The sequence below is a fragment of the Dipodomys spectabilis genome, unplaced genomic scaffold (assembly GCF_019054845.1).
Source record: "Dipodomys spectabilis isolate Male_0828 unplaced genomic scaffold, ASM1905484v1 ptg000034l, whole genome shotgun sequence".
Taxonomy (NCBI): domain Eukaryota; kingdom Metazoa; phylum Chordata; class Mammalia; order Rodentia; family Heteromyidae; genus Dipodomys; species Dipodomys spectabilis.
The window spans coordinates 8,792,787-8,813,503 of NW_024870711.1; the positions used below are offsets into that span (position 1 = coordinate 8,792,787).

Sequence of the window (20,717 nt, forward strand, 5' to 3'; positions counted from 1 at the left end):
TATTATATGGCATGGGCAGCCATGGGAAGACACATTTTAGCCCACCTTCATTTTCAGGAGTCAGCTATGAGCTATAGGTTTACATAGACAAAGGGGGGCAGGGCGTGAGGTATGCAGTTAAACAAACCCAATCATGAGCACGTGTGGGGTGGCATCAGAGGTGGTTGCTCAGCCCATTGTTTCAGGGTTGGTCTGGTCAGACCTTCTTACAATGAATTGTTGATAACTGGTGTCATGGTGACACGTTCACCTGTTTGCTTTGTGGATTTCAAGATGGCTTCAATTTGCCTGCAAAAAAGAATGGCTCAGGGCAAAGGACAAAGACGCAGGGATGACAAGCTGTTCACCTGCTTTTAATTCATGGGCCTAAGTAAGTAGTCAGTGTTTTTTCCAGCAGTTTTTGAGCACCTGTTTCAGTATGTTTAGTGGTTCTTTTTCCTCCCTTTGATTTATTCCCTTTTGTCACTGATTTCTGTACCCTTTGTCTTGTATATGAGTCTATCTGTTTTGGGGAGGGGAGGGAAAGCACAGAAATGGTGGGACAAAGTATGAACTGATTCAGCAGTGATACTACACGGGTCAGGAGAGGAAAAACTGGGAAATAACAAGGGAATGAGTGACACTGTTCAAAAGGAAATGTACTCATTACCTGACTTACATAACTGTAACCCCTCTGTACATCACCTTTACAATAATTTTTTTTTTTTTTTGTCGGTAGTGGGACTTGAACTCTGGGCCTGGGCACTCTCCCTCAGCTCTTCCGCTTAAGGCTAGTACTCTACCACTTGAGTCACAGCAACACTTCCGGTTTTCTGGTGTTTTATTGGAGATGAGTTTCACAGACATTTCTGCCTGGGCTGGCTTTGAGCCTTGATCCTCAGATTTCACCCTCCTGAGTAGCTAGGATTACAGGTTTGAGCCACCAGTGCCCAGGAACAACAAATTTTTTTTTTTTTTTTTGGTCCGGTCGTGGGGCCTGAACTCTGGGTCTGGGCACTGTCCCTCAGCTCTTCAGCTCAAGGCTAGTGCTCTACCACTTGAGCCACAGCGCCACTTCTGGCTTTTTTCTTTTTGCTTATGTGGTGCTGAGGAATCGAACCCAGGGCCTTGAGCATGCAAGGCAAGCACTCTACCACTGAGCCACCTTCCCAGCCCACAACAAAATTTTTTTAAAAAAGGAAAGTGTCCAATTTGGCTGGGCACTGGTGGCTCACTCCTGTAATCCTAGCTACTCAGGCGGCTGAGATCTGAGGATCATGGATCAAAGCCAGCCCTTGCAGTGAAGTCCTGGAGACTCTTATCTCCAATTAATGGCCAAAATGTTGGAAGTGGAGCTGTGGCTTAAGTGGTAGAGCATCAGTCTTGAGTGAAACGCTAAGGAACAGTGCCCAGGCTTTGAGTTCAAGTTCCAGTACTGGCCCACACAAACAAAACAAAACAAAAAAGTAAAGAAGAAAATTGGCCAACCTTTTTCCATGGGTCAGGAGACTTCACTCGGTGGTTTCTCTAAAAAGCACATCCTAGGCCTGGGTAAGAGAAGTCAGGTGGCCGAGCTGGAGGGACTCCATTTCCCTGGCCTCACAAACATCCCCGTATCTTACTTTTCCTGAATTGCATCCCCCCCCCCCATCCTGTCCCTAGTCACATCCTTTCTGCTGTTCCCCATCGCCTCCCCAGATCCTTCCCTCCATATAAATCTCTCTGCCTTCATTCTTTGCAGCTCTTCGCTGCCCTTCCGGGTGCTGCTCTTTCCCTCCACCCCGCCGGGCAGCCAGTGACCTCCCCGGTCCTCTCGCTTTGCCTCTGGCAGGAGATGAGCCGGTGATGATCAAGCAGGAGAAGCCGGAGAGGCTGCTGCAGACGCCGGCCCCGCAGGCCGGGCTTGCGGAGAAGGACAAGGAGAACATTTTCCAGCAGCACCGCGGCCTCCGGCCATGCCAGGGCATGGGGCAGCCTGGAGCTCTGTGGACCCCGGAGACTGGGGGGCCGCGGTGGGCCGCGCCTGAGCAGCAGCAGCACGCCCGGCTGGCAGGCCGAGCCCCGCCCCTGAGCCCCGCGCTGGCTGCCGGCGAGGGTCACTTCGTGTGCGTGGACTGCGGGAAGAGGTTCGGCTGGTGGTCGTCCCTGAAGATCCACCAGCGCACCCACACCGGGGAGAAGCCCTACCTCTGCGGCAAGTGCGGCAAGCGCTTCAGCCAGAAGCCCAACCTGGCGCGCCACCAGCGGCACCACACGGGCGAGCGGCCCTTCTGCTGCCCGGAGTGCGCACGGCGCTTCAGCCAGAAGCAGCACCTGCTCAAGCACCAGAAGACGCACGCCCGGCCCGCCACCCACCCGTGTCCCGAGTGCCAGCGCTGCTTCCGCCACCAGGTGGGCCTCCGCATCCACCAGCGCGCGCACGCCCGCGGCCGCCAGGGCGCCCGGGCCCCGCGCTCGGGGGCCCCGCGGGGTCCCCCCGACTGGGCCTGGCTGGGGCTCTGCCAGGACCTGTGGGGGCAGCCGGGGGCCCGGGGCGCGGCGCAGGGCCGCTCCGGGGCGGCGGGCGAGCAGCGCCAGTTCATCTGCACCGAGTGCGGCAAGAGCTTCTCGTGGTGGTCGTCGCTGAGCATCCACCGGCGCAGCCACACCGGCGAGCGGCCCTACGCCTGCCCCGAGTGCGGCCGCCGCTTCAGCCAGAAGCCCAACCTCACGCGCCACCTGCGCAACCACACCGGCGAGCGGCCGCACCTGTGCGCCGCCTGCGGCCGCGGCTTCCGCCAGAAGCAGCACCTGCTCAAGCACCAGCGCACGCACCTGCCCGGGGCCCGTCCGCGCGCTCACGCCGGCGCCAGGCCGCCGGCCCCCAGGCCCGAGGCGCCCCGAGACTCGGCCACCCCGCCCCGCGGTCCCCAGCGGCCCCCCGGGGCGGCGGGAGGCCTGTGGAGCCCGGGCCGCGGCGGCCTGGCGGGGCCCGGCGAGCAGCGCCAGTTCATCTGCACCGAGTGCGGCAAGAGCTTCTCGTGGTGGTCGGCGCTCACCATCCACCGGCGCATCCACACCGGCGAGCGGCCCTATGCCTGCCCCGAGTGCGGCCGCCGCTTCAGCCAGAAGCCCAACCTCACCCGGCACCGGCGCAACCACACCGGCGAGCGGCCCTACCTGTGCGCCGCCTGCGGCCGCGGCTTCCGCCAGAAGCAGCACCTGCTCAAGCACCAGCGCGTGCACCGCGTGGCGGCCGCGCCCCGGCCCCGCCCGGCCGAGGAGGCGCCGTAGTGCGCATGCGCGTCCGGCCTGCTTGACCACGGGAGATGTGCCTGCGCATGCGGGTCCTGCCTGACTGACCACGGGGATGCGCGTGCGCGTGCGTGGTGTGTAGGGGGACCGAGGATGGCCTGAAACGTTGGCTCTCAGCACGCCTTGAGCGAGACCCTATCAAAAGGGTCAAAGTTCCAGAAGCATCGCGGGTGGCATCTGGGGTGGGTGCTGAGGAAGGTTAGATCAGCACTGGATGCGTCTGGGGTGCGCCGGGCCCCTCTGTACACCTCAGGAGATCCTCACATTTCAGGTGCGGAGTGAAGGGCTGTTGGGGGGCCTCGGAGAGGCTCCTGGTGTGGAATAAGCCAGCTGCGGCATCGGCCTGCCACACGGGGCTGCAGGGTGGCCGGGGCGTCCCCATGGTGGTGACAGACGGTTCCGTGGGAAGAGCAGGGCGGCCTCCAGGGAGGGAGAGCACGTCCCCAGCACCACGGACAGTGCCAGCACTAACCGGCCACCCAGCAACCACTTCTGGAAGGGCTGCCCGGTTTGCTGGTCCGTGCCCAATCCCGAGCGCACCGCCGCCCAGGGTGCGGGGTACGATGGGGAGGGCCTAGAACGGGCCTGGGTGTAATGGTTCCGGGGTGCAGACTGGTGGTCTCAGTGGAAGCGTGTCTGCTCTGGGAGGTGGCTGGGCAGGACAGAGCGGTCGCCACTGCTTTCGCTGGCCTCAAGGGAGTGGGGGGCTGTGGCTGACTTGGATCTTTACCCATCCTGGTATTGTGAAAGAAAAATGAAGGACTGAATGTTCCACGTGGTGTCACAGTGTCCTTTCTGAGCCACCATTGCTGAAGCCTGGTGTGTGTGTGTACTCCCAGGGATGTATTCACGCCAGACTAGGGCAGGGAGCCTTTGTCATGCACACAGCAATTCCTCACCCCCACTTCCTTGGCGTGGATGGTCTTTTGCTCTCCTCCCCTTCAAGTCTCTTCCCCAGTTTGTGCCAGGAGCCTTTTCCCTCCCAGAGATCGCTGCTCACCCTTCCACAGCCGGCTTCACTGAGGTCCTACTCCTGGTGCTGCCTGAGCCTGAGATGGAAACTTCCCAGAGGGGAGGGAGTTACAGAGGATGAGGATGGGGATTGAGGAGCCTGGGTTGGGTAGCTAGGAGATGGGAAGGAGGGGTCCAGCATGGTTCTAGAGGGATAAGTCTGGTTCTGGTTACTCCTCTCTCCAGATCTAGTGTACATCTCTTCATCTTGGGAAAACCTCTGGCCATGGTCATATTACAAAAGGGTACATGGAGCCAGCTGGGCTCATGCCCGTAAACCTAATTACTCAGGAGGCTGAGATCTGAGGTTCATGGTTCTGAGGATACCAGACTCCTGGAATGAAAAAGACATAGTCTTTACCCTTGTTCAAGAACCTTCACAGAAAATTATTCTGATACCATGCACTATTTGGTGTAATCTATATGGTCAACTCTTGGGCAAATCATCACCAGCCCCAGCCTTATTAACAAGGCTTTCTTTACCTTATTTAGTCTGTGTGGTTAGTACTGTAGACAGACTATTGTACCCACTGGAAAAGGGGCTGTGGCTTGTCCACAGATTGTGGCACAGACTGGAAGCAGGTCCCAGGCTTCCCGCTATCTTAATCCATATCCACTGCTACAAACACAGACTTCTCCAAAAATGTCGAGTTATTGTCCATTGCAACTTCCATTGCCTTTTATTTCAAAGCCATAAAACTAGGTCAGAAAATATTGCAAAGAGACAAATCATAAAACCAAACACAAGAAAGTCAGACTTGTCATTTATGATCCACGATCCTGTGCAGCCTTGCAGAGATGAAGGGGTCCAGAGGGGAGCACAGTCAACCATGTGGAAGAAAGTGACGACCTCAAAGGACTTCTGTCTGGTCCTCGGCCAGGTGAGTACAGGTTTGCAGTGGGGACCTATGGCCAAGCTTGCAACCAAACCCACATGAGCTGGGTGGGGCTGGGGTTCCTGGTCTGGTTGCTAAGGAACATGACCTAGACAAAGACTACTTGAACAGTGGCTGTCCTCTGCCAGGCAGTGTGAGTGTTAAGTCCACATGTGAGGTGCTCAGGCTCTTGGGGATGATCTGGTATTGAGCACCCAGGCTCAGGGCTTGCTGGTGCCATGAGGAGGGGCCTGACAAGGCCAGAGAAGCAATTGCTCAGCGGCCACAAGCGTACCTTGTCAAGGAGCAGGCAGGTCCAGTGCCCAGCAGGGTCTTAGCAGGGGATCTGGTAGAGGTGCTTCAGAAACATTTCAAACATGGTTTGAATTTGGCAAAGAAATACTTTGACCTTCTGGTAGGAGTATTGGAGCTAAAAATTGTATGTGGTCTTGTACCACTTGTTTCTGAGTGCAGACATGGGCAGGGCAGAGAGGGAGGTCAATGGTGTTCCTTAGACTACAGAGGGCCTGGTTCTGGGCTGCCTGGGTATGGAGGGGCAGTATCTAGGCCAGTGCTGTCCAGTAGCACGTTTTGCCATGTTGAAATATTCCATATCTGACAGCCACTAGCCACATATGGCTACTGAACATGTAAAAGAAGGCAGCGAAATGGAATTTTAGCTTGTTTAGTTGTAATAAATAGTTGCACACAGCCCTTGGATAGTATATTCCTGGGAATGGTGCTAAACTGGTCTCCTCCTCCTCTCCCTACTGCCCAAATTTAGAAAGAACTTTGGGGGTTTGTTTATTTTGGGGAATACTGGGTAGAGGCTATTATGGGATTAAATCCAGTCTGTTTAATTTATGGGACCTTGGAAAGTGATTTACATAAACTAAAGCATGCAGTATACAATCCCAGGCACTCAGCAAGCATTGAGGAAATGGTACTAATAATTATTTTAAAACGCTACGTGTGGCAGCTTTTAGATCATGTGCACTTATGGAAAGTCAGGGAAAGGGTTTTCCCATTTTTCCCAGTCTCCCTGAGGAACAAATCACTACTATAGTGTAGTAGGCCTTCTGCACTGTTTTTTCTTTTTATTGTTTTGGTGTCTGTACTGGGACTTGAACTCAGAGCCTGGGACCCTTTTTTTTCTCTCAAGGCTGGTGTTCTACCATTTGAGCCACACCTCACTTCTGGGGTTTTGGTGATTACTTGGAGATCAGTCTCCTGGACTGTCCTGCCTTGGCTAGCTTTGAACTGTGATCCTCAGATCTCGGTCTCCCAAGTAGCTAGGATGATAGACATAGTCTATAATCCTGTTGCACATTTAAGGGTTCAGCAGAACTGATGTCATAGATCACACTTAGGTTTTGATTCTAAGGAAAGAGAACTTCAGAGTAGATAAGACTTCAAATCTTCATCCAGGTCTCGGTAGCTTCTTCCAGCTCTCAAAATTGTGGCTGGGCTTGGAGCTCAGCCCACAATTCATTTTTGTTGTTGTTAATGTGTAATTAGCACACTGCTCAGCCTTGGAGCCTTTCCTCCGTGGCTGCTCACATGGTGTCAGCTGGAGCTTCCACACACACCCATTCACCTGACAGACACGGACTGGGACCTCTCAGGGCTATACCCTGGAGACATGGCTGCTTCCACATGCACACTGGACGGAAACGGCCTACAGATTTGAGGTCTATCACCAGATGCTTTGGGGACAAGGTTCATCAGGGACACCTGTCCTATGACTGTGGATGGGGTATTGGCCAGCTGTGTGCAGAAGTCCAGGGGACGGAGTCTTGTGTGGGAGGAGCTGGGGGGAGGACCAGCAGTGGTTAGAGCTGTCCCAGGGGGACCCAGGGTAGGAACACAGATCCCAGACTGGACTATCTGTGCCATACTTTCTAACTACAAGGGAGGGAGCCAGGCCAGCTTCCAGCTGCCACGTGGGCCTCGCAGGATGGCAGGGGTCACACGTGGGCCACTGTCCTACCTGGATGAAGAAGTGTGGCTATGTCTGCAGAATATTGCCACATTACCTTCCTGTTGTGGGGATGGGCTGTGTGCATGGATGTAAAGCAAGAAGCAAATGGAATCAGGATTAAGCCTGCTCTCTTGGCTTTCTCCTTCAATGCCCAGGGCTTCAACCCTCTTAGCTTTTTCTTTTTTTGGTTCAGCTTGACTAGAAAATGCTGCCAAAAATATGGGTGCCATTTTTAAGGTGTATATACTTCCGAATTTACTTTTAAAAACCTGTCTTCACTAAGTGTCTCCATTTCTCTTGTGGCCTGCAGAAGACATAAAAAAAAAACTAGTTCTTGTAAGTGACGGTGTCTAAGCTGGGATGTGGAGAGCTGGGAGGAGGGGCTGTCCCAGGATCAGAGGGGTGGGCACGAGCTCAGGAGGTCCTGCTGTCTTGTCCTGTCCCTGCTGAAGGAACGCTCCACTATTTGAGGGGTAAAATCAGCTCTGCTTCCCAAGCCCCCTTCCTTTTGTTCCTGTTTAAGATACCAATGTCTCTTGGAGGGGATCCAGGGGCCCAAGAACCTCACTGAAGTGCTGTGAGGACAGCTGGGGGTAGCTTGGGTCCTCAGAGCCTGGGATGGGCCTGGATGAGCTCCCTGGGAGAGTTGGGGAAGCAAGGCAGCTTGGCCTCCAGGCCCAGCTTCCTTATGCCCCTCCCCAAATTCTTCAGTTCCCCAGACCCAAAAGACACAACAGGCACTTGTAGAGCCACAGGGGAAATCCATGGTACCAAGAGGCTCTAGTCTCCCAAAGCCTGCATGTGGAGCAGCCCTGTGTGCCTCTAACCCAAGTAGCCTGGGAAATCCCAGCTACTCCCTTCACCTGGCAGCTATTCGCAGAGAGAAAGCTTTTTAATGTTCCTCTGCTGCTGGTAACTTTACCTGTCTATCATCTGTCTCCATCATCTGTCTCTGACAGTGTCTCGGATCAGTCTCCAACTCAATCTTCCTGCCTCAGCTTCCTGAAAGCTGGGATTGCAGGCATGTACCACCATGCCTGATGCCCATTTGTAATTTTATTTGCGGGTGGGGAGTGGGGTTGAACTCAGAGCCTGGGTGATGACCCTGAGCATCCTTGTGCTCAAGGCTAGTCCTCTACCACTTCAGCCACAGAGCCACGTCTTGCTCTTTCTGAGTAGTTTATTGGAGGTAAGAGTCTCATGGGCTTTTCTGCCTGGGCTGGCTTTGAACCACGGTCCTCATATCCCAGGATTGAGGAGTTTGAGCCTATGGTACCTGGCTCCACTTGTAATTTGAAATCATTTTTCCAGTCAACTGTGAATTGGGAGGAACTTTATCACTTGGAATCTGCTCACCTCAATCTGGGTCTTGTGCAGGAAGCCATTTTTTACACACACACACACACACACACACACACACACACACACACACACACACACACACACACACACACCTTCTTGGTATAACCCAGGCTCTGTCCTAAAACTCACCGTCCTCCTGTCTCAGTCTCCTCCGTGCTGGGATTACAGGCATGCAGACACCTTTTTGTTTCTTAATGTTTGACCTATAAAATATATAATGACACCGTGCAACCTAGACTGCACAGGTTACCGCACGTTCCCACGGGCTAGCTCATGGGAAACGAGCTGTGAAACAAGTCAGAGGTAGACACAGGTTGGGGGAACTGGGGCCCGGAGCCGCCCCTCGCACCCACGGCTTCCGTGGGCTTCACCTGCAACTTCGGGTCTCCTGGGCTCGACCCCAGCTCTGCAGAGCGGGGTTACGGGTGTGGCCCCCCCCCCCCCCCCCCGCTCCCTGGTCCACCTGGTGGCCGGTGCCGGCCGTACAGGAGGGCGGGCTCTGCCAAGGCCGGCGAGGAAGGCCCGGCTCGGATTCCGCCCTCTGCCTGCGCTCCGGGCCGGGGTGCCGGGCCCGGCGGCGCCGCGCGCTCCCCGCCTCCGTCCTCCCCGCCCGCCGCCCGGGCAGCGCCGGGGCTGCTCCCGCCTGGGAAGGGAGGGAGGCGGGGACGGCGCTCGTCCAGCCGCCCCGCAGGAGCTGGGGCCGCGGGGAGGGGCTCGGCCGGGCCCCCGGGCGCGCCGGGATGCGTCCCCGGACCCCGGGATGCGCGCCGCGTCCCCGGCCCGGGCGGGCCCCGCGCTCCGCGCGCGGCCTCCCGTCCTCCGCCAGCCAAGCTATGGGCGAGTTAGACCTCCCGGCCTCACGGGGCTGCTGTGCGGCTGCGGCGACGCCGGCGACGGCGGCTGCGGCGGATCGGATCCGGGCTCGGGAGGCGGCGCCACGTGAGTCCGCGCGGGGCCGGGCCGGGCCCGGGGCCGTTACCGTATTTACCGAGGCCCGCGCGGGAGCCCGGGGCGGTCACTGCGGGAGGGCGCTACCGTAATTGCGGGAGGCGCGCGCGGCCCTTCTGGGAGGGGCGCTGCGGGGACGGGATCGCCCGTCTAGGCGGGGTCGCGCGGTCCGCGTGCGGGCGTGCGGAGCAGCTCGCGTCTGTTCGCAGGGCAGGGTGGGTGGGGGCTCGGGCCCCCCCACGTATTTCCCTGGGGGTGGGGTTGCGGCGCGCGCTTTACCATATTTCTCTGGGGTCGCAGTGGTCCCGAGAGTTGGCGGGGTGTGCGGTGCGGTGCGGCGCTCGCGTGAGCGCGGTCCGGTCGGAGCGTGTTTGGCCAGAGCCCGGCGGCGGAGGCCGGCCGGCTTCGCGGGGTCGGCTTGGCGGGGCCGGGGCCGAAGGGGCGCGGGAGGCGCTGCGGGAGAGTTACCGTATTTGCCTCGGGCGGCGCAGCCTCTGGAGGAAAAAGCCACCGCCGGAGACCGGGAGGAGCCGGGCGCCGCCGGGGCTGTGAGTGCGGCCGGAGGAACTCGGGGAGGACGGGGGCCGCGGACCCTCGGGCGGGCGGGGCCTGGAGTGCGGAGGGGGCCCCGGCCAGGCCGAGATTGGCCGAGGGGACTTCGAGGGTTTGTGGCTGCAAATGTCAGGGCAGCTGCCCGCCCGGGGACAGACCTGTGGGTGGGGACTGTGGCCAGCGGTCCCCGTCCCCTTCCTTCCCCAGGGTCAGCGCCCGCTCTGCCCCGGCCGCGGTAGAGGAAGACACGAGGTGCCTTTGAGACCCCACATTGAGCTGAAAGTGTGGCGGGCCTGCAAGGGTGGTCCTGGGAGGACCCCGAGGAGCTGGGGACGTGGGACGCGCGGAGCCGCCCCCTGGGTCTGCAGCAGTTGGCAGAGGTCATGGGAATGTCCCTACAACAGCAGTGGCCCTTTGGGAACGGATGGGTCTGCAGTGGCTGGGCTGGTGTGCGTGTGTGTATGTGTGCATGTGTGCATGTGTGCGTGTATGTGTGTGTTGAAGGGTGTTGAGTTGCAGAACAGCTGGTATATTGAAATCAGCTTTCCACAGTGAATTGGGAGACTTAGGGCCTAGGCCTGGCTCACCTTGCTGGGTGACCTTGTTTGATGACCTTCCCAGCCTCAATTATCCCATATATAAAATGGGCCCCTATGAGGATAAAACCCTTTCAGGGGAGCAGGGAGGTCTAGGGAGGGGTCTCCAGGGTGGTGTAGAGGGAGCAGGTGCTGGGGATGTTTGTTGAACATGGAATGCATTGCTCAGCCCTTTGGCCCAGGCTTTGCAGGGGGGTGACCCAGAGGAATCTAGCTGAAACCCAGGCCCTGTGAGCTCAAGCTCCAGATCAGTGACTTGCAACCAGCCCTTGCTTCATTTTCATAAATGAAGAGGCACAGCCTTAATAGTTAACCTATTGAGGTCACTTTCAAGTTTCCAGAGATTTTGTTTGTTTCCTGCGTTAAGCTTTGTAGGAATGGTTTGGGTGCCAGTTTGGAGTGTACCTCCTTTACTTCCTCCTTGGGAATCTGTTTGGAGAGATGGAACGGAGCCAGGTGAAGACGGGCCATATTCCCCTGCAGCATTTATCTGGGGGCTGGGAGGGTTGATGTCCAAGTTATAAGAAGGTAGCTGTGTCCTTGAGCTGGGGGACAGGACAGAGGCCTGTGATGTCCCTCAATTTAGGGCAGCAAGTGAGGTCAAGGGTGAGCAGCATGGTTCAAGGAGAGGCTGCAGAGGTCAGGAGAGGCCTCTTGGAGGAGATGATTATGGAGAGGTGCTCATGAGAAAGGCAGGCTGTGACAAACAGGTAGAGGAGAAAGCACTGGCTTAACACTGTTCTAGAAGGGTGAGTGCTGGACATTGTGGGAGTAGAGTGACCCCTCCACTTAGGGGTTGGCTCATTCCAGTAATGTTTGCTGAAAGAGAACCACCAGGTGGTTCAGGCAGAAAAGAGTTTATTTGGGGGAGAGCAAACTGCTGGCCTGCACGAGATGGAGGCGTGCAGATAGCAAGAACTAATGGTGGAAAGATTGCATAGGAAAAGGTGGAGTGGATGCTGAAGTGATCTCAGAGCCTGGGGAACCTTCTCACTGTCGGAAGGAGGCGTGACTGGGGCAGTTCAGGAAGTGACCTCAAAGAATGAGGCAGTGACCTCAGAGCCTGGGGTCCTCTGCTGACTCACAGTCAGGTGGTTCTGTTACAGGTGGTTACTAGTTTGTGGCAGGTGATTTCTTGTAAGACTATCTTCTATCCTTCATAAAGAGGAGGGCTGAGGGCGCTATTCTTCTGGCAGACCTAACATTCCAGCCTTTTGATAGTTATAAAGGGGGCGTTCATTTGCTCTCCTGCTGCCAAGGGGCCTGGGTTCCAGGGGTAAAAGGCAGAGATGTTGTCAGATCTGGGAGAAGGCAGCTGTAACAGGTCATATGTATGTCTCTTTGGATGAAGTCTGAAAGAAGTCTCATGAGATAGGGGCTGAACAATAACAAAAGAAAGATTAGAGGACACACAAATGGCAGAAGGAAGGGCAGCTATCCATGCAGGGCCGAAAAGAAAAAGATTGAAAAAGGATGCTTTGGCTAGTTCCTATCTCCTGTATTCCAGGTGGTCCTGGAGTTGGTGGATCATATCCATAACGAACTACTCCTGACTGGCTAACATCTGGTGACTGGGTAGGGAAGAGCATGGTGGACTGGTTAAGAATAACCAGTCAGAAGCTGGGACCAGTGAGAGCCCTTGAGGTAGATGGACTCTGGATGTCTGGACTGTATGTGCCAAGGCAAACTATCCTGAGTCTAAGACTCACTATAAATATAAATAGCAGGTAGCAAAGGCAAGAATGTAAGGTCCCATCCAGTTGGAAGTTAGGTATGGATATTAGATAGGCATGCTTAATAACTATTTTCTTTTGATTTCTGGTTAATCAAAACACAAAATGACTCCATTTAGGATCTGATACCATTCCATCTTGTCTGTACAGTTTTTCCAACTGCCTCTGGATGGACTCTAGGACAAGTTTCGTCCCAGGGGTATCTGATTCTTTCAGACTTCATCCAAAGAGAGTTGATGCCTAGAGACCCTTTTCATTTCCAATTGAAGCAACAAGATCAAGAGAAATAGTTTTTAAGCAGGGCTTATCAGGAACTTGTCAAGAATAGAAGAAGTTAAGTTTGACCAATAAATATTTGTAAGAGTTATTTATGCCTCTGTGGGTATGACTAAATCTGTAATGACAAAACTGTCTAATATTGAGTTTTGAAATAACAGCTGATATAATCAATCGTATTTCTTAATTTTTAACTGAATATAGTACTTTAGGACACTAATTATAATCATTGTTACTAAGTCACACCTTTGTGTTTACAATGACAAATGCAGAAAAATGGCTCTGTATCCAAAGTAGCTAACATCCTTGGGAAACAGACATTAGACTGTGAAAAATAGCATTTGAGTCAAAAAGTGTTCATTTGAAAGACCTTGACATAAACAGATACTTAAGTGAACTTTGATAGTCTTAATTTTCTCTTCTGTCCATTTTGAAACAAACATTTAGAACAATTCTTACTTCCCAAATTCTTTTTACCCAAAGGAAGCCTTTTTTTGGGGGGGGGAGGTCTGGTCATGGGGCCTGAACTCTGGGCCTGGGCGCTGTCCCTCAGCTCTTCAGCTCAAGGCTAGCGCTCTACCACTTGAGCCACAGTGCCACTTCTGGCTTTTTTCTTTTTGCTATGTGGTGCTGAGGAATCGAACCCAGGGCCTCATGCATGCAAGGCAAGCGCTCTACCTCTGAGTCATCTTCCCAGCCCCCAAAGGAAGCCATTTTTAATTCCCTTTCCAAAGCCACTCTCTACTAACTCCCCTTCCCCCTTTTTTTTGTTGGTCATGGGGCTTGAACTCTGGGCTTGGGCACTGTCCCTCAGCTCTTCAGCTCAAGGCCAGCACTCTACCGCTTGAGCCACAGTGCCACTGCCGTTTTTCTGGTCGTTTATAGGAGATGAGAGTCTGATGGACTTTCCGGCCCAGACTGGCTTTGAACTACGATCCTCAGATCTCAGCCTCCTGGGTAGCTAGACTTATAGGTGTGAGTTACCGTTGCCCAGAATATGATAGTTTTTAATGCATTAAAATGAGGTTATATTAAACATGGTCTCTCTCTTTCTCTCTCTCTCTCTCACACACACACACACACACATACTTGTGCACAAAAGTTTTAAGCACACTTAGGTGGTTTTTTGTTTTTGTTTTTTAAATCAGCTGTAAGTTTTCTGTAATTCCAGTAAATCAGTGCTAGAAAAACAGGCAAACCAAAAAAAAAATGCAAGGGAAAACTCAAGACACAAAACTTTTGACAACAAACAGAATCTCTTACAGATAACCAAGACCTAAATAGCCAAGAACAGAATATGTTTAGACATTTTTGCTAGCAAACCACTGAGGGGGGCTCAGTTTCCAGGGCCTATTAAGAGAGATGGCAACTTAGTTAGCAGGGCACATTAGTATATGAATTGACTGTTGCATAGTTGCTGGATGGGTGGAGGAGTAAGTTTGGTTGAAGGAAGGGTGAGGCTATACTCTTAACCCACCATGTGGCCAAGATGGCAGAAAACTTGGCAGAGCTTTACTGAGCAAGCAAGGAGACAGACAAGCAGAAAAGAAGGGCACACTAGAGAGAGAGAGAGACTGAACTACTACAAGACACGACAAGTTACCTTTCTAGAGGAGATGGCTGGGAGGCAGAAATGAAGGTTGACAGAGGGAGTTTGTTTAAAGAGACAGAAAGATGAGCACGGAGAACAAAGAAAACCTGAACGTATGGAACCTCTGACCATTCACCATTGCATTGACAGAAATTGTCCAAATCTTGCAATATTGTGGGGTCCAGAGTGCTATATTCAGGTCAGCGATTGCAATTATCCAATTGGTACTGAAGCCAAATTTCTAAGTGGTTAGGTTCTTTAATTTTGTGATTGTCCAATTGATACTGAGGCCAAATTTCTAAGTGGTTAAGTTCTTTAATTTTGTGATTGTCCATTTGATACTGAGGCCAAATTTCTAAGTGGATGTTTCTTTTGATTTTAGATTTGGTTTCAAGCCCAGAATGACTAGCCTGAAGGAGGGAACCTAGGTGGGGTCCTTGGGACCCAGCCTGTGTCTCGGTCTCCAGGGCACAAGCCGAAGAAGGGTTGGGCCATTGAGACTGATGTCTGTCCTATAAGGCCGTCTGGTGAGGATGTAGGGGGCTCTGTAAGGATGTAGATTCGAATTCTCGAGTCAAGCATCCCTGAAAGGAGAACAGACTAGCCAAAAAGACGTAGGGGATCTCTGGTGTGGTACCACATCAGGGAAGACAGACACACAGGGCCTGTAGATGGAAGTCATTCGCCAGAGAGGAGACGGTATGGCAGATGCAAAGCCAGCCATGGGACAGGCAAGAGATCTGAGGCGGGGTTCCTTTGGCTTTCAGCAGCTTGGGTCTGGGGAAGGGGTGGTGGGGAGCAGACTGGCCCTCGGGGAGGGGGAGGAGGACATCCAGCGACCCCGGACACGATCCCCTCCCAGGCTTTGGCATCGCATGTAAGGTTCGCCGAAGGGAGGCCGCCACGTGGTTTCAGCAGCTGACTTTGGGTGGGGGTGGGGGCGACCCGCCCTCCCCGGAGACGCAGGCGCGCAGAGAGCGCGCAGAGAGCGGGAACAAACGGTGGGGCCATCGCGGAGGTTCGGGGAGGCGGTGCCACCACGGAGGCCGGTGAAGGGACCCCAGAGCCCGGGGAGTGGGGGGGCGGGCGGCTCAGGACGCGGCCTCCGAGCCCCGGGGTCCTCTGCTGTCGCGGTCGGTGACCGAGTGACACAGGTGACTTCCCGTGAGGCTCCGCGCGGGCCCTCACGAGGGGGCGCGGAGGGCGGCGCAGCTCTCCCGGCCAGACCTGACCCCATTTCTGCTTCTGCCTCCCCAGGGGTCGGTGACTGCGGCCGGCAGTGCCCATGACCGAGCTGGTGTCGTCCAGGGGCCGGTCCCCGCTCGGGGACGGGGAGGAGGGCCCCGGGGAGGAGCCGGGCCTGGTCATCCACCAGCCCGCCGAGGAGCCGCCGCACCGCTGCCCGCTGTGCGGCCAGACCTTCTCGCAGCAGCCCAGCCTGGTGCGGCACCAGAAGGCGCACGCCGGGGCGGGCCGCGCGGCCGCCTTCGTGTGCCCCGAGTGCGGCAAGGCCTTCAGCGTGAAGCACAACCTGGAGGTGCACCAGCGCACGCACACCGGCGAGCGGCCCTTCCCCTGCCCGGAGTGCGGCCGCTGCTTCAGCCTCAAGCAGAACCTGCTCACGCACCGGCGCATCCACAGCGGCGAGAAGCCGCACCAGTGCGCGCAGTGCGGCCGCTGCTTCCGCGAGCCGCGCTTCCTGCTCAACCACCAGCGCACGCACGCGCGCATGCCCGCGCCGCACCCGCGCCGGCCCGGCGTCTTCGGGGAGCGGCGGCCCTACTTCTGCCCGCGGTGCGGCAAGAGCTTCGCGCGCGAGGGCTCGCTCAAGACCCACCAGCGCAGCCACGGCCACGGGCCCGAGGCCCAGGCGCCCCACCTAGGCCGCGTGCTGTGAGGCACGCCTGCGGGCCGCCGCCCCGTCGGCACCGGCCCGAGGCCTTGGGGACAGGCGCTGGGCTGCGGTCGCCTGGGGGGGTGGGCTTCTGGGAGAGGGGGAGAGCCAGACGTGGGGTGCTGGGGTGTGGCTCGGGCCTTCCCCCGCAGATCCTCTGGCCGGCAGCACGCCGCGGCTTTGGGCTCCAGCGTTGGACTCGTGCGGCCTACAAAGCAGGTGAGACCGGTGAGCTGGTCAGATGCCCCCTCAAGCTTTTTTTTGGGGGGGGGGGTGTGGGACACAGGTCAGCGGTGTCAGGGGACCCTGTGGTCAGTGCCAGGGCTGGAGCCCTGTTTAGAACGACCCGCTTCCCGGACCTTCATTCCCAGAATGTTGTTAAAATTGCAGGAACGAGGAGAGAGCACAGCCCCACCCTCAGCCTCTCCATGCTGCCCCGCCCGGGGCCTGGGCCTCCTGCACCCCACTGCCCCAGGACCTGGAGACGTCATTTCACTTCACGTCTCAGGTTGCTCCTCTCTAAGTGGAGCATAAGGATGGAGATTCTCCCTCCTCCCTGAGGTTTCCCTGAATCGCCCTGGAGCGCTGGGTGCTGTGGTAGCAAAGACGCTTGGCCAAGCTCCTGCAGCGGACTTGAGCTCGAGGGCCTCTGTTGGCACGGTGGCACGCCAAAGCCAGGAGCAGAGGCATGCCCTCGCCTGCCCGCAGTCAGAGTTGCACTTAGTGTGATAGTGAGGGGGGCCTGGGCCTTGGTTTTTACCCAGTACTCCTAGAGCTTTCAATGGAATGGCTAAACCGTGGCAGGTGGAGCTGGAAGGATTCAGCCGTGTGGCTGGTGCCACGTGCTGTCTGTGATGGGGGAGACAGGCCCCTGGGGACATGGAGGGAGGGTGCTGAGGGCTCCAAAAAGACCTTTGCTCCCAGATCTCTCTGCTGCCTGTCAGGCTGCTGCCAAATGCAGGGGACCAATCTTTCCCTCTGCTTGATTTTTTTTTTTTTGTGAGTCCTGAGGCTTGAACTCAGGGGCCTGGGCAATGTCCATGAGTTTTGTTGGTTTTTCTTTTGCTCGAGGTTCTACCATTTGAGCTACAGTTTTACTTCTGGCTTTTTAAGGGATTTATTGGAGGTTAGGAGTCTAACAGACTCTCCTATCCGGGCTGGCTTTGAACTGCTGATCCTCAGATCTCACTCTCCTGAGTAGCTAGGATTACAGGCGTGAGCCACTGGTGCCTGGCTCTATTCTTTCTTCAGTGTGGCTCCTCAGGGATCTGTTACTCTCTGCTTTCTGTCCTTCTGGCAGTTGCATTGAGAACTAGTATTTGATTGAAGAACATTAAACAAGGCGCTGGGACATCTGGAGCTTGTTACCCACTTGCCCTGAACCCAAAGAGTCTTGTCTGTAAATAGAATTAATGATCCTGGCAGTGGTTCGTAGGGGACTAAGTAGGCTTGCTCAAAGCCCCAGACGTGTCTGGCTGGAGCAGCTCAGCAGAGTGGGTGTATAGGGCTGTGTCCCAGAATAAGATTCCCCTCTGATCTCTTTGTTTTTCTGAACAGATGTGAAGTGGACAGGACTTCAGGACCCACAAGGTGCAGGGCACATCTGGGCACAGAGATGTCATGATGTTGGAAACATGGCTGGCACTGCCCCTAGGTCTGAGAACACGTCCTAAGAAGACCTACCTCGGAAGTGCCCTGCAGTGACCTGTAGAGAGGACCCAACGGAGCCTGGCATTAGAGGCCCATTGCACGTCCCTGTGGGAAGACAGGCCTAGTTTGGCCTGGGCAGGTCTACACGCATGGCTGCCTGACCTTGGACTTGAGCTCTCCCCGAGGCACCAGGGACAGCACCTGTGTAGAGAGCTGGCTTCTCTGCTTCTGCCTGGCTGAAGTTCAAAGAGGGAAAGTGCCGGATTTGAGCCAGGGCAGCAAGTTGGTGGCAGAGCTGGCTTTAGAGACCAAATGTTCCCCCAAATATGAAGGACACTTGTGGGTTTTCTGAGTCAGAAAGGTTCTTTGCAGTGTTGGAGAGGGCCGCCCTTAGCAAATCTGAGGAAGCCTTGGACTTCTCTTGAGAACACACGTCCTCACGTGGACTTAACAATCCCAGGCAACTACTCCCAACTCCCAGCCCTGTGGGCCTCAGCTTTCCTCACCTGGCGTTCATAGAACCCTCCCCCCCATCTAGGGTTCCATACAAATAGTGTTTCTCCCCCCCACCCCCCCAGACTCCTTCCCTTGTTTGGGAATAAAGAATTCTGAGTTGGAAGCCCTTTCAGTCAATCCCTTCTCCCACCCCAACGGTGATTAGATTTCTGGAATCGAGTTTCTCTTTCCTGACACTGCAGTGTGGGGAGCAGGTCTCCCGGGTTAATTCTGTGTTTCTCGTCCTTCCTGGAAGCCAGCTGGTTTTCACAATGGTGCTTTGTGCTTGGGCGTTGGCTCCGATTTCACTGAGGTCTCCAGGGGCTGGGGAGACCAGACTGCTGAGAGGCTGGTGGAAGCCCGAGTCTGGTCTGTGTCCACCCCAGCCCCAGGCAGGTGTCCAGCGGGAAGAGCGGGGAGGAAGAGGTCCAGAGCTCTGCTCTGGAGTGTGGGTAAGGCGGGCAGTGAGCGGTGCATCCTCACGTTTAGGGGTGGGTAGCAGGCTGCACACCTGCGTGTGTTAGTTGGGAGCACAAGAGTGCACACCGCCCCTGAAAAAAGTGCCCCTTGGGAGAGGTGGGACCCCTGGGAATGGGATGGAAGCCTGTGGATTCCTGCCCTGTGGTCTTTCTGCTCCTGTTACCCAGGAGGTTTGCCCCCACCATCGATCGTCCTGGGGTTGCCGAGGGAGGCCAGAGACAGGGGAGGCACTTTGTGCCCCTAAAACTTGCATTCAGCATTGATCTTTGGCTAATCTAGAGGAAACCTCAGAACACATCCCTTCTCTGCTACTGGTCCAGCAGTCTCCTCCATGTCCTAACTGTGCCCTGCCCCCCATTTGTGCCCCCCGCCCCCACGTGTTGCTCTGGGAAGCCCCCTTTCCTTCCCCCGCCCCTCAAGCCCTCTTTACCTACAGGGGAAGCTGAGATTTCCGGTCCGTGTAACCCCTGTGCACCTTCCTTCTGTGAGCCGTACCCATGTTAATACACCGTGTCACCCTCCAGGACTGTGTGCTGTCTAATCACAACTCGTTTCTTTCGTGTGTGTGTGTGTGTGTGTGCAGATGGGCGTGTGCAAGTGCACAGAAGCAGACTGAGCTCCCTGAGGGCAAGAGGCGGCGTGGTTTCTTCTTGAACTCCCAACTGGGTCTAGCACCGGGCTGGGCTAGTCACTCAGGAAACCCTTCTCCGTGGATTAGGGAAAGCAAATGTTGGAAGGGGTGGGGGCTAGGCTGCAAGGTGTGCAAGAGAGGGAGAGGGCCCGTGAGTTCCCTTGTGGGTGTGCCTTGCTGGGCTGTGGGCTGGTTCCTCGGAGGTCAGTAATGGACACCGGAGGCCTCGAATCCTCTCCTGTGTGGGACAGCGGGAGAAAGAGGGAGCCTGCCGTGGTGACACAGGAGTGCACAGAACTAGTCACGCAGGCTGACTATTTTGGGGGTCTCTGACATCCAGCGGAGCTGTTGGAGTAGAATAAAGGTTCTGTTACTATCAGCTGGTATGAGGTGGTCCTTGGGTCTTCGCTGGAGCAGGGTGGGGCTTCCGTTGAAATATGGTCATAAGATGGCTAAAGACAAAAGGAAACAAATCAAAACCCACACCTTGCTTCTTGGCTTTTACATTTTAATTCATTTTATTTTAAAAATTTTTGCTGGTCTGGGGCTTGAACTCAGGGCCTGGGTGCTGTTCCTAAGCTTTTATGCTCAAGGCTAGCTCTCTACCACTTAGCCACAGCTCCACTTCTGGCTTTATGTGGTTAATTGGAGATAAGAGTCTCACACTTTCCTGCTGGAGCTGGCTTTGAACTGTGATCCTCAGATCTCAGCCTCCAATCCTGTCTTTTTACCAGGCATGCTGGGGTTCCAGCTGCTTGCTCAGCCCACAGTGGGGACAGACCTGCAGAGCAGATTTGGGGTAACTTCATGGGGACCAGAGATGTGCCTTCAAGATGGCCCAAGTCAGGAGAATATGTTCTGGGCCTGGGTTTCCTAGACCAGCCTTGATCTTGATCGAAGTCCTCTTATGACAGGAGAAAAATCACACCTCATGGAATTAGTTTAAGAAGCAAAGAGGTACACAAGCTATTAATGTAAGTATCAGACACATCACTGTCTTCTACCCTAAGGCAAAGCTTGCAGCCAACTGCCGTATCTTCTCTCGGAGGAGGTGCTGACCGGAGGCCCACTTGCCACGGCTTGAGTGGTGTCCTTCGTGATAATAAAGGGACCAGACCTCATCGCGTCCAAGGTGCGCTCCAGCACCTGCATTCTGCATCCTGCTTGTCCACTTGGCTGTGTGACTACATCCACAGCCTCTGTGAGCCCAGCAGGGTCCTGTGTGGTGAGTCACTCCACGTGGCCAGTCACTTGAGGTCAGTGCTGGGAATCCCGTTCACTTTCTTTCCCTGAAGCCTCCCTGGGGCGGCAGGTCTGGCCCTCAGCCTGCTCCACTGCCAGTTACCTGACCAGACTCTGTGGTGAGGGG

The 20,717-nt window shown here is 55.5% G+C and overlaps 1 protein-coding gene across 1 annotated transcript; it reads left to right on the forward strand.

Moving 5' to 3' along the window:
* The first annotated feature begins 1,824 nt into the window (after positions 1-1,824).
* On the forward strand, positions 1,825-19,085 carry LOC122105851 (zinc finger protein 775-like). The gene is made up of 8 exons (XM_042677104.1): positions 1,825-2,261; positions 2,371-2,449; positions 2,524-2,802; positions 2,959-3,251; positions 9,329-9,441; positions 15,061-15,216; positions 15,479-16,311; positions 17,650-19,085. Exons 1-7 carry the CDS (start codon positions 1,825-1,827, stop codon positions 16,093-16,095), a joined length of 1,974 nt encoding a protein of 657 aa, XP_042533038.1. The 3' UTR covers positions 16,096-16,311; positions 17,650-19,085.
* The last annotated feature ends 1,632 nt before the right edge of the window (positions 19,086-20,717 follow it).